Here is a 12,500-nt window from a genome sequence, read left to right on the forward strand (position 1 = left end):
ACACACACACACACACACACACACACACACACACACACACACACTCAGAGCCAGGCCAGATGTTACATTAATGTAAGACCACTGTCTCTTACAAGCGGACCCCTGGAGTTTGATGAAACAGTTTACAGTTTGTAGGTTTCATTAATCTGACACTACACTCCAACCATCCGCTTCATTCTGAGCAGGGTCCGGAGGGTCCAGAGCCTCCCTGGAGCAGGAACACACACTGGACAGAGCACCCGTCCATCACAGGACAACACACACAACTCACACACATACACACAACACATACCTGTGGGAGGAAAGCACCTGGAGGAAACCCACGCAGACACAGAGAGAACACACCACACTCCTCATAGACAGTGACCAAAGGACAGAAGCCCACCCAAGACCCTGCAGCTGTGTGACAGTGACACCACCAGCTGGCTGAGGTCTAAGTATCAGTGCCCTGTGCTAATTTAGACGGATCAGTCGATCCATCGATGTTAAATATCTGATTAAGTCCTACGTTACAAACATCCTCAAGCTCAACACGCAGCCCAGACACGGACCTACAGACCATGGCAACGGAGAGAGTGACGTGAGCACACAGCATCCCACAGCAGACGGCCACAGCCCAAGGAAACACACAGACCAGCGCAGACAGACACAGACGACTTCATCAGAAAGACCACGGCTAAAGCAGGGACTAACGTTTAGCTCTAGTTTTACAAGAAGCAGAAACCACACACACACACACACACACACAAAGACTACAGTTAAAGAGCGGCTCCTGACACAGAGGCCTGCAGGGGCACTCACAGCTAGCACACAGCAGCCAGGGATACACACCTTCATAAGGCTCAGACACTCCCTCTCCGCCATCTGAGAAAAGAGGGGGATTGGAAAAAAAAGTACACACTACGTTAGTGTCTCTTCATTTTACATCTGCCATGTACTATCCACCTGTAGACCCTTCACAGGAAATCTCAGTGTCTGCTTCAAACCCAGGCTCAGATCAGGGGGGTACACTCACCTGTGACTTCAAGGTACAGTACCATGTGAGTCCAAAGTCGGATTTGAATCGTGAGTCATATGCTCTGAAGTCTGAATCAAGTGAGAGTCATATGAACTGTCTAAATTTATTATTCATTCATTCGTCGTCTGTAAGCACTTATCCAGTTCAGGGTCGCCCACAGGACAACACACACTCACACATACGGACACTTTTGAGTCACCAGTCCACCTACCAACGTGTGTTTTTGGACTGTGGGAGGAAACCGGAGCACCCGGAGGAAACCCACGCAGACACAGAGAGAACACACCACACTCCTCACAGACAGTCACCCGGAGGAAATCCACACAGACACAGAGAGAACACACCACACTCCTCACAGACAGTCACCCGGAGGAAACCCACACAGACACAGAGAGAACACACCACACTCCTCACAGACAGTCACCCGGAGGAAACCAACGCAGACACAGAGAGAACACACCACACTCCTCACAGTCACCTGGAGGAAACCCACACAGACACAGGGAGAACACACCACACTCCTCACAGACAGTCACCCGGAGGAAACCCACGCAGACACAGAGAGAACACACCACACTCCTCACAGACAGTCACCCGGAGGAAACCCATGCAGACACAGGGAGAACACCCCACACTCCTCACAGACAGTCACCCGGAGAAAGCCCACGCAGACACAGGGAGAACACACCACACTCCTCACAGTCAGCAGGACTCGAACCCACAACCTCCACGTCCCTGGAGCTGTGACAGAGACACTACCTGCTGCACCACCGTGCCGCCCTAAATTTTATATAATAATAAACAATCAAATCAAATATCTGACGTCTGAATTGAAATAGTCAACGTCTGATTCAAACGAGAGTCATATGAAATGAAGTCTGAATTGGAGTCATATAAACTGAAGTCTGAATCAAATATCCGACATCTGATTCATGACAGAGTCATAAGATATGGGGGACAACCCCGACACTAACTCTGATTGGTTCTGTGACAGACTTGAAATCACATAAGCCAAACGTAGCTCCAGCAATTTCAGGTAAACCCTGTGTGGTCAGCGTATGGTCAGTGTAAGTCCTGCTATACTCACTTCTGTCCATGGAGCCCTTGGGAGGGACCTGTGGAAGCTGGCGTCCTCTCCTCCCGGACGCTGGCGTGCTTGTGGGACTCGTTTCGAGGGATCCGGCTAGAGGGTTCGCCCTGAAGGACACAGCGAGGGTTAATAAAGACAAAAAACCACTGACCCACAGCAGTAGAGGCACAGCAGAGCCGCTCGGGCTGAGGAAGTGGACGTCCAGAAAAGAAATCAACAAAAATAAACAACACTTAAAGGAGTAAAATGTTTCTTTAAAAGTTAATGCTAATAATTTCATTTAAAACAAAAGTTTACTATTAACTTCATTTAAAATCAAGAGGGAGAGTCACTTCATATGAGTCAGAGTTGAGTCAGGAGTCACATAATCTGAAGCCGAATTGAGTCAGGAGTCACATAATCTGAAGTCAGTATTAAATCAGGAGTCACATAATCTGAAGTGGGAATTGAGTCAGGAGTCATATAATCTGAAGGCTGATTCGACTCAAGAATCAAATAATCTGAAGTCTGAATTGAGTCAGGAGTCATATAATCTGACGGCCGATTTGAGTCGAGTCAAATAATCTGAAGTCTGAATTGAGTCAGGAGTCATATAATCTGAAGGCCGATTTGAGTCGAGTCAAATAATCTGAAGTCCTGAAGTGAGTCCTGAGTTGTAATATCTGACATATGAAGAGTCATAAGCTATAAACTCCAAATCAAATCATGAGTCATAAGTTCTGAAGTCAGAATCGAGTCCGAGTCATAAAGATAGAAGTCTGAATCGAGTCTGGACTCTGAGAGGACACTATAAGAAGGTGTTGAAGACAGTAAGTCAGTTTTGGCACAGTTTCTCTGTTAATGACACTCACAGTCACGACCTTAGTGCTTCAAACTTAACACAAACCACATCAAAATAAGGTGAACGGACCACAAGTGGAGGTCCACATATTTTACCGTACCCGTGCATGCAAGTCCAGTGGTAAATATGTCGTGGTCATGTGCATTTTAGCCGCTGAACCAAAAAGGTACAAGCTAAAAAATGCACATAAACCAAATAAGAAATGATCTTCATAGCACCTCCTGAGCTTTGGGCTTCGTCTGACAATGCGGGACAGTCCACAGCGTGCCCCGATCCAATGTTGTCTTACGAACTCACAAGCCCCCTACCCACACTGCGCACACCACGTTTATAGATCCCTGTAAGACGGTCCCTTGCCATTCCCACACATCTCAAAAGGTGTTATGAAGTCAGCAACAGGAGTGATATCAAAAGTGGCACAGCTTTGGGGGATGGCTGCAGAAGCTGCAAGGAGTGGGAGAAGCATGGCGTCCTTCAGCCACCGGAGCGCAACCAAAACAGGACACTGTCAAACCACAAACCATAACGTTAGTAAGTTCAAATGAAAAGGAAACCAAAGCAAAACCAGACCAGAACTCAGGATGCCAGGTCCACACCATTATATTCCGGAAGAATATAAATAGTGTGTCTTCCATCCGAACAGAAACAAAAAAAAAAACGTAAACAAACCAGACGTTAGTAGCAGCTAGCACCACTACGGTTCTACTCTACAGATGAAGACAAACCAAAGGCAGCACTGTTGAAAACGAGGGTTAAAAAACCAAAAGAGTGAGAGGAAAGGGGCGAGAGGAGGAGGAAGGAGGGACGGAGGGAAGGAGCATTCAGAAGTGAGAGTCGAATGGGTCGGGGTTAGTCGCTGTGGTTGGTCAGGATCACCTCGTTAAGGCAGGAGAGGGAGGGGCGGATCTCCTGGAGTATAAAGACGGCATGGACCTCATGTAGCCCGACTCCGGACGCTCGGACGAGCGAGAGCGCGCGTACATCGGCCTCTCCATCATGGCCCTTTGGTCAGCCGACCTGGACCTGTAATGCCTGTCCACCATGTTGCGGCTATACCTGCGGAGGGTTAGTCAAGGGAGGTCTGAGCACAACCAGCAGGCCACAGGGACCCTGGGCCTTTAGGTGATGAACCAGCACAGCTCCTGGAAACACTAGGGGTGTAACGATTTCACCAGAGAGTCAAATCAGTGCAGGAATAACTTGAGTTAAAGCAACACTAGGTGGTATTTTTAGCTTATAATTGCATCTTCAAAATCACTGTGATGCTCCAGTGAGCTGTAATATGGAGTACACAGCGTTTGTCATAGCAAGTCCAGGCTCAGCGCTAAAGAAACTGCACTTTGTAACTTTTGGAGGAGGGTAGGAAACCACCCATACCCCACCTTCATTTAAAGGCAGTGTTACTGTAGCGGGAGCCCAGGAGCAAACATACCAACTCTTACCTAGTGTTCCCTTAACTGGACGAAAAAGGGGCGGGGCTTATTCTGGATGAGATTCTGCAATTCAGGGCTTGGGAATTTCAGGGTTAATTTTGTCAGAGGGCTGAAAACGTTCTTGAGGAGGACTTCTAATCTAATCCAAACCCAAATCTGTGCATTGGCAGGAGAAGCCAACCGTCCACAGCTTGGACAGCTCAACGCACCGGAGGAGAGCGCAAACTGCCCAGATCTGTCACATCAGCCTAGCTAGCACAGAGAGCAGGGAGATGAGTGAGAAGGGGACATCATAGTCTCCCTAAGAGCGAGGCCAATTGTGCTCTCGAGGACTCGGCGTCACCGGGTATGGAACCAGCGATCTCTTGAAGGTAGGGCCGAGGGGTCGACAATTTAAGGCAGATTGATGCTTCTGTGTTGACTCTGCGCAGAGCCTTCACCATAAACTGTGTAAGTGCCCGATGTGTTCTGTTCTGCACAAATGCACATTTTCTCACATCAGATTCAGAGCTGGAGCGAGCGGGGACGTGGTTAGTGTGATCAACACTCCCGTATTTGGACACGTGTTCGCGACACATTTATTCCGTGTTTCTGAGGTGAGACTGTTCAGACGAATGATCTGTTTGAGACGAACAGAAGCTGCGCAGCTCTCCCTCAGTCAGATACTCCATGGCTCCTAAACCGAGAACCAGAGTCATGTAGATACACGGCTCTGCCAACACAGTCCTGCATACAGGGGGCTGTTGACAGCAACAGGTCAGTGCTGAAATAGTAGGAACTTACAGCTCTGCTTTATACAGAACTAATGTTAGCACCGTGTCCTGGGGAAACTACACATTTCACCTGTGACGGCAATAAAGCCGAAGGACTTTTAGAATCAAAGCAATTCTTCATCCATAAAACTCACATTTGATCATTTGGAATCCAGAAATTTGTAAACCGTCGATGTAATGGGAGCTCGTCTACACAGGACCTGTGGGTTACTCACAGCATAGGTTCGACACAGAAGCATAAATCAGAGCCTCAGATCAGAGTCGAATCTTGAATCAGAAACGATATCACGCCTGAGAACACAGATCGTTTCACCCCTAGTAAAAACAGTGTTAAATACCAACAGGAAACATCTACAGGTCCAACACTGTGCCAGGAGCTCCACCACGCTTCAACCAGGCTCAGGATGGCGCCTGATTGGAGGATGTTTGTCAGGAATGTAAACAGAGGAACAAGCAAGAAAGCAGAGAAAGCAAAGCCCAGTGTCTGTAGAGTTCACTGTGAGGGAGAAATGGTGTAAACACAGTTCAGTTTAACAGAAAGAAAATGTACCCAGCTCTAAACCCTACGTCTTCAGCTACCGTTCAGCACTTTTCTACACCACCATCCTTCAGCAGAACCCGAGAAGAGCTGATTTCACACCAGAAGTGATCTGCTCTACTCGGACACGCTCGCTATTTCACACCAGACGTGACCACGCGACGAGCTGAGGAGGCACGATGGGCTGGTTCCTTATTGTGACTATTTCTCTGCAGTTCTTTGGCAATTTATCATGCAGACTGATTTTCTTAGGAGAAACATACAGAATATCTTGGCGCTATGACGCTCGTGGGCAGTGTGAAAGACTACACTGTGTAACGTAGGAGTGTATTTATCACGGTTACGGCGTGGCGCGGCACGTGGGGTGGTCAATGTGTCAGTTGTGAAACAGGTTTCTACACTAGTCCATTACCTCAGATCCTCCTCATAGGGCTCGTGGTTCCCAGGGAACTCTGGTAAAGGCTCCTCTCTACAGAAGCATAAGAAACGCCACTGTTAATGAGGTCTTCTTCTGAAGCTCTACTAAAGACTTGGCACTGGGGGGCAGTTCAGCTATAGGGGTCTCTAAAAGTCTCAAAGCCTTTCCTAAAAGATCTACAGCAGACAGTGTAAATAAGTAATGCAGTTTCTGTAAAGCAGAGGTTAAAACACGGCCTACGGGTCAAACACAATGTCTACGCTGCTTTGGACCAGACGCTACACAAAACTGTCACATCAATAATACCTGTCTGTATCTGTGGACGGCTCGATTTCTATCCTGGGGCACGTCCTACTGAACAGACCAAGCTCAGTGTTAGCGTCCGGTGTGAAACAAAGAGGAATGATGAGGTGTGTGAGAGAGAGAGAGTGACTGAGAGAGCAGGGTTATGGCATGATTGTAGAGGGTTGATAAGTGGGAAGGTTTAGTTTGTGTGAACGGAGCCGACTCCTCCCTCAGGACTCTTACCTGTAATCGTCACAGGAGCCGTTGATGACGTGGTTGGGCCACGGTGTAGGGACATGGTTGGGGCCATTGTACTGTCTTTGTTTAGTGCGGGAAAAGAGCAGAGTGAACGTTTGAGTTGAAGAAAGAGGTCAGCGCCACAGACCACAGCTGGTAACCTGCTGCTAGCTTCTGTTTCACTTTAGCGCATGCTAGCATTAGTGCTCTACAGCCTCTCCGCCCACACAGAGCAGTGCGAGCTCTCAGCTAGGATGACCAGAGGCCACAGGTTAGTACTCAAAACACAGAAGACAAGGACGGGTTTGGTGTCTGAAATGGGCTTCTACAGCTTTGCCCTGATTTGAGGCTAACGAAGCTAACATGTAAAGGCTAATTTCCCTTTACTTTCGTGAATGATTTGAACAATGTACCCATCACTGACCACATCTCTACATGCGTCCTTATTAAGCAGTACATCCAATGGGGGGCGCTGCTGAGAGTCAAACGACTCTGACAAGAACAACAAACACGGCAGGGGTGGAGGAGGTGGTGGTCTGAGTAATTAGTAATTTTAAAGTAGAAATATTAACAAGTGTTCCTTTAACTCAGAGCATGAATGAGCCTCTACAGCTTTTACACTCACATTCATCAGGGTGTGATCTACTGCTGTCTGTGGGGAGGCAGCAGGGGGGCGCTACACATCACTACATTTGTAGATTCAGAGCAGTGCACTCATTGCCCAAATCGACGCTCTGGATTTAGGAATGTTCTGAAGTATATTTTCAATCTGCTGTTGGTTGAATCCCAGGATGAAGACCACCCATGTACCGAGGGTCTGCTAAAGAAGCGAACTGCAGACACCAGTCCAGCCCTGGCACACTGACTACACGTGGCACGCTTGGCTTTGGACACACTACTGCGTTACAAACAAGATGTGGTCAGCTACATCTATGCCTACTACTCCACTGGTGCTTTACCTCTCCGGAGATTTGTAAGAGCCATTGTAGCCAGACATCCGTCTGTCTCTCCTCATCCTCCTGAACATAGAAGAACAGTGAGACACACCACCTCTACAGACCCTCCACACTGAGCCTCAGAAATGCGTGGATCCATGTTCCGCTCTTAAAAGGCCCATCTGTGTTGCACTCTATCTCTGAAATACCCGAGCCAGTTCCTCCGGGCTCTATCCCTTTAAATATCAATTCCCTCAGCTCCACTGACCACACAACTACACACTGTAGTCCATCTGTTGCACAGCATTTTTTTAGCCCCCTTTCACCCTGTTCTTCAGTGGTCTGGACCCCCACAGATCTGGTGTGATTTGTGGTGGTGGTGGTGTGTTAGTGTGTGTTGTGCTGGTGTAGAGTGGATCAGACACAGCAGTGCTGCTGGAGTTTTTAAACCCTGTGTCCACTCTCTGTCCACTCTGTGAGACACTCCTCCCTCGTTGGTCCACCTTGTAGATGTAGAGTCAGAGACAGTAGCTCATCTGTCGCTGCACAGTGTGTGTCGCTCGTCCTCTAGTCCTTCATCAGTGACACAGGACGCTGTCGGCTGGATGTTTTTGGTCGGTGGACTGTTCTCAGTCCAGACACTGAGGGGTTAAAAAACTCCAGCAGCACTGCTGTGTCTGATCCACTCTACACCAGCACAACACACACTAACACACCACCACTACCATGTCAGTGATCCACCACCCGAATCATACTTTAGGGTAGGAAATGAGTGTTTAAAGACGGATGGACACAGGGTCCCAGGGGAGGCCAAGAGCAGGGCTGGATCAATGCTCTGAGGATCCTTTCGCAACTGGACCTTACTGAATTTTTATGGAACATGGGCCCATTAAGGAAGCATGAACCCACAGTGATAATCAGTGAAGACAGAAGGCTGGTCCGTGAGTGATCTGGGCTCAGTGGGGAACTGGTGAGGAAGTGTGTATCTGTGCTAATGCACCAACACAACACAAGCTCGCGTTCTCTGTGATCTAGTAGCAGTGAAGGTGGCTGATTATGCAGTGTGGTGGGGGTAGGGGTGGGCAGTGTAGTGGATGCCTACACTAGGCTTCTCTGAGAAAGCTGTTCTAGGACCAGTCCAACAGATTAATCTGTGAAATCAGCGCTGCGTTTTAAAGTTTAACACTCTGGGGTCTGAAGGCATGATGTGGACTGCACCTGATCTCCATCTGGTTCCTATCATCCTGTTCAGAACCATTTCAGCTCCCTCTGGACCGGGCCCTGTTTGACCTGTTTGGCTATGGTCAGAGATTCTCTTTGAAACAACACCATAATAATGAGTGTCCAACGGCCAAGTTCACGCCAAATGGAGACGGACACACGACTCCACCAATCACGCATGGTCTTGTGTGTCTCAGCCCCTCTTCACAGCCTCATAACTCCGGATGTGAGAGTTATAGGACCTCGGGACGAGATGTAATAGAAACAGCTGGCACTACAGATTCAGGAAATGTCTGAACAGTGAAGCTAAGTGGTGTTATTGCAAAGCTATCAATAACAACATTCATAAACATTGAATTTGACACATCGGTTCCCTCACAGACCCCAGAGGAATAACCCTAAATACGGTGGAGGACTTTTATATCGTGTGGAGAGTCATTAACTGGGCCTTTACCTTCACAAATATATAACAGAGGAGCCCTAGTACTCAGCAAAATCACTGACTGTATTTAATTTCATTGTAATTGAAAATGATTTGTGATTATTTGTATTGTATTTATCTAAATGGTGTTTATTTGAATCCTGATAAAAATGGCCCAAAAAACAAAGGAAACCCTCCCTGAGTCGGTGTGTCCAAACTTTTGACTGGTACTAGCTCCATACCCTAGGAGAACCTTATTTGAGTGGTTTTATTTTCACGTTAGTTTTTTTCATTAAAAAATTCACAGTACTTCAGGGAGGTTTCACCTCAGTCTCACTTTATGGACTTTATTGGCTATGGACTAGCTTTCCTAATCCTAGTTTGACTAGATGTTGCACACACACACTACCACACACTACTCTACTAAAGACCACCACCCACAGCTCTAAAATACCACCATGCAGTGGTCAGCTACCTGTCCAAACTACCGTAGGCCCCGTCTGAATAGGCTCGGGCCAGCTTAGCGGAGCGCAGCAGCTTGAGTGCGTCCTCCCGGTAGATGGGGTACATGAGGTTTCCACTGTAGGAGCCACAAACACAGCACAGAGCAGAACGTCAGCTTTCTCCAAACACAGGAGTCAGGGAGGAGGCAGAAGTCTGGCTACAGTCCTGATACTATCCTGCAAGTCATCAGCAGCCAAACTCCAGAGCCAGAACGTGAACACCGTGGCCAACACTCGTCTCTGCCTGTGGCACAAGGTCTCTGAGCCGTGTCCTGCACATTGAACAGATTCACTCACACTGCACCATCAGGTATCACACTGTGTATCCAGCAAACACAAGCAGAGAGACCCCACAGGTGTGTGGCTACACCTCCACTGTCCGAGAGGGAGAGAGTACAGAGGCTCTGGATTTACACAGTAAAGGTAGACACCGTCAGGAATGCTCATTTACCTACGCTCTCTCGACAGGCAGAGAGCGCCTCAGAGTCAGCACATTTCCAAAGAAGACGTAACGTTAAAGATGTGTTGTTAAGAACGTTTTTAGGAATTACTCGTCAAGGATGAGATGTTAAAGATGTGTTGTTAATGACCTGTTGCTTTGACCGCATGCTTTGTATGTGATGCTTTGCTAAGGACATGTTGTTAGTGTTACGTTGTTACAACTGTGCTGTTAAAGATGCTTTTAAAAATACCTAGTTAATGATGTGTTGTTAAGATTGTGTTGTCAAGGACTCGTTGTTGAGAATGCTTTGTTAAGGATGTGTTGCTAAGGACGTTTTATTAGAGATACATTGTTAAGGATCTGTTGTTAAGTACACGTTGTTAAGAATGCGTTGTTAAGGATGTGTTGCTAAGGAAGTTTTGTTAAGGATATATTGTTAAAGATCTGTTGTTAAGGATGTGTTGTTAAGAATGCATTGTTAAGGATGTGTTGCTAAGGACCTTTGGTTAGAGATACATTGTTAAAGATCTGTTGTTAAGGACACGTTGTTAAGAATGCATTGTTAAGGATGTGTTGCTAAGGACATTTTGTTAGGGATATATTGTTGAAGATCTGTTGTTAAGGACACATTGTTAAGAATGTGTTGTTTAAAGTGCGTTGTTAAGGAGGTGTTGCTAAGGAAGTTTTGTTAGGGATACATTGTTAAAGATCTGTTGTTAAGTACGTGTTGTTAAGAATGTGTTGTTAAGAATGCATTGTTAAGGATGTGTTGCTAAGGACGTTTTGTTAGAGATACATTGTTAAAGATCTGTTGTTAAGGATCTGTTGTTAAGGATCTGTTGTTAAGGACACATGTTTAAGAATGTGTTGTTAACAATGCGTTGTTAAGAATGTGTTGCTAAGGAAGTTTTGTTAGGGATACATTGTTAAAGATCTGTTGTTAAGGACGTGTTGTTAAGGACATATTGTTAAGAATGTGTTGTTAAGAATGCATTGTTAAGGATGTGTTGCTAAGGACATTTTGTTAGGGATATATTGTTAAAGATCTGTTGTTAAGGACACGTTGTTAAGAATGTGTTGTTTAAAGTGCGTTGTTAAGGGTTCATTGTTAAGGACGGATTGTTAAGTTCATGTTGTTAAGGAAGCTTTTAAAAATACCTTGTTAAACATATGTTATTAAGATTGTGTAATTAAGGACTCATTGTTGAGGATGCTTTGTTATGGACGTGTTGCTAAGGACGTGTTGTTAGGGATATGTTGTTAAGCAATTGTTGTTAAGGACGCGGTGTTAAGAATGTGTTGTTGAGGACAGAATCAATGTTAATACATTTCTTCTAAATGAAACCTGTGTAAATGAATCCAGTGTGTGTTACTAAGTGTGTGGTCAGGCGTGCACTCCCTTGCTCTGTGGTGAACTGATTAAACACTCATTAACTCTTAAGATTATTTTATATTCTCAGTTGTCGCCATAAATGCCCCTCAGGCACTGTTTAATAATTTATTTGATAATACTGAAGAAAATATGCGCATTTTTTAGCTTTCAGTGAACAGTGTGTGTTTCCCTCGTTAGGACACAGGGAGTCTCAGTGGACATCAGTGAATTAACAAGCACTTCCTGTGGGCGAGCTTTCAGTGGTCTTAAAGCAGCGGGGCAGTGTGACAGTTGAGGGGTGAGAGGCGAGGGGTGGGGGTTGTTGTGGGTGGAGGGAAGCTGTCAGTCCTGCTGAAGGCCCCTCTCTTTTGCAGTACCTGGGATCCTGGAAAGGTGGATGGATGATTGGCTCTCTGGGTCTGGTACGAGGAGGAAGGGTGAGATAGTGGCTGTGACCCACAGAGAAGAGCAAGACAGAGGCAGGGATGAACAGAGTGGAGAAGAGAGAGTGAAAGAGAGAGAGGCTGAGATCACAGAACAGTTAAATGAAGGAAGTGGGAGAGAAAGACAAGCAGAAAGGAAGGAAAGGACCCAAACGCCTTTTACACCTAAAACCGCCGAGTCTGGTCTTCAAAACCCTGGTCACTGTGCAAGGTCATCTTTGAAGCAAATCACTGTGTAGCGTAGATACAATAGCTACTATACTGTCTAACTAATTTATCAGAGGTCATAGAAGATAGTGACCCTCGTTCATCAAAGCTGTGTGTGTTCAAATATGACAAAACATATGGGCGCATGCAAATGTCCTCGACTGCTTTCCTAAGATAACCATCGCTGAAAAGGTTCAAGGAAATTCAGCCAATCAGCATGCTCCGTTTACTCCACTGTTTATTGCTTCCACTCATACTCAGCGTACGGAGCAATGCACTCATCATTCGCCCTCAGACTCCGCCTACAAGAGCAACCATTGGCT

The 12,500-nt window shown here is 46.5% G+C and overlaps 1 protein-coding gene across 3 annotated transcripts in view; it reads right to left on the minus strand.

Moving 5' to 3' along the window:
- The window catches only part of rims2b (regulating synaptic membrane exocytosis 2b), a 172,654-nt gene that overhangs the window by 39,321 nt on the left and 120,833 nt on the right, over window positions 1-12,500 (minus strand). For 2 of the 3 annotated variants that reach the window (XM_066674038.1, XM_066674037.1), the window contains 3 exons: window positions 3,826-4,005; window positions 2,106-2,215; window positions 832-864 (listed from right to left, as the gene is read on the minus strand). In XM_066674038.1, the coding sequence (XP_066530135.1) occupies window positions 832-864; window positions 2,106-2,215; window positions 3,826-4,005 (323 nt within the window). Of the gene's footprint in view, window positions 1-831; window positions 865-2,105; window positions 2,216-3,825; window positions 4,006-6,105; window positions 6,163-6,417; window positions 6,497-6,637; window positions 6,715-7,592; window positions 7,653-9,685; window positions 9,791-11,904; window positions 11,977-12,500 lie in introns of all 3 variants that reach the window. The other variant, XM_066674040.1, reaches the window with a different exon arrangement.

The sequence above is a fragment of the Hoplias malabaricus genome, chromosome 6 (assembly GCF_029633855.1).
Source record: "Hoplias malabaricus isolate fHopMal1 chromosome 6, fHopMal1.hap1, whole genome shotgun sequence".
In the NCBI taxonomy this organism is placed as follows: domain Eukaryota; kingdom Metazoa; phylum Chordata; class Actinopteri; order Characiformes; family Erythrinidae; genus Hoplias; species Hoplias malabaricus.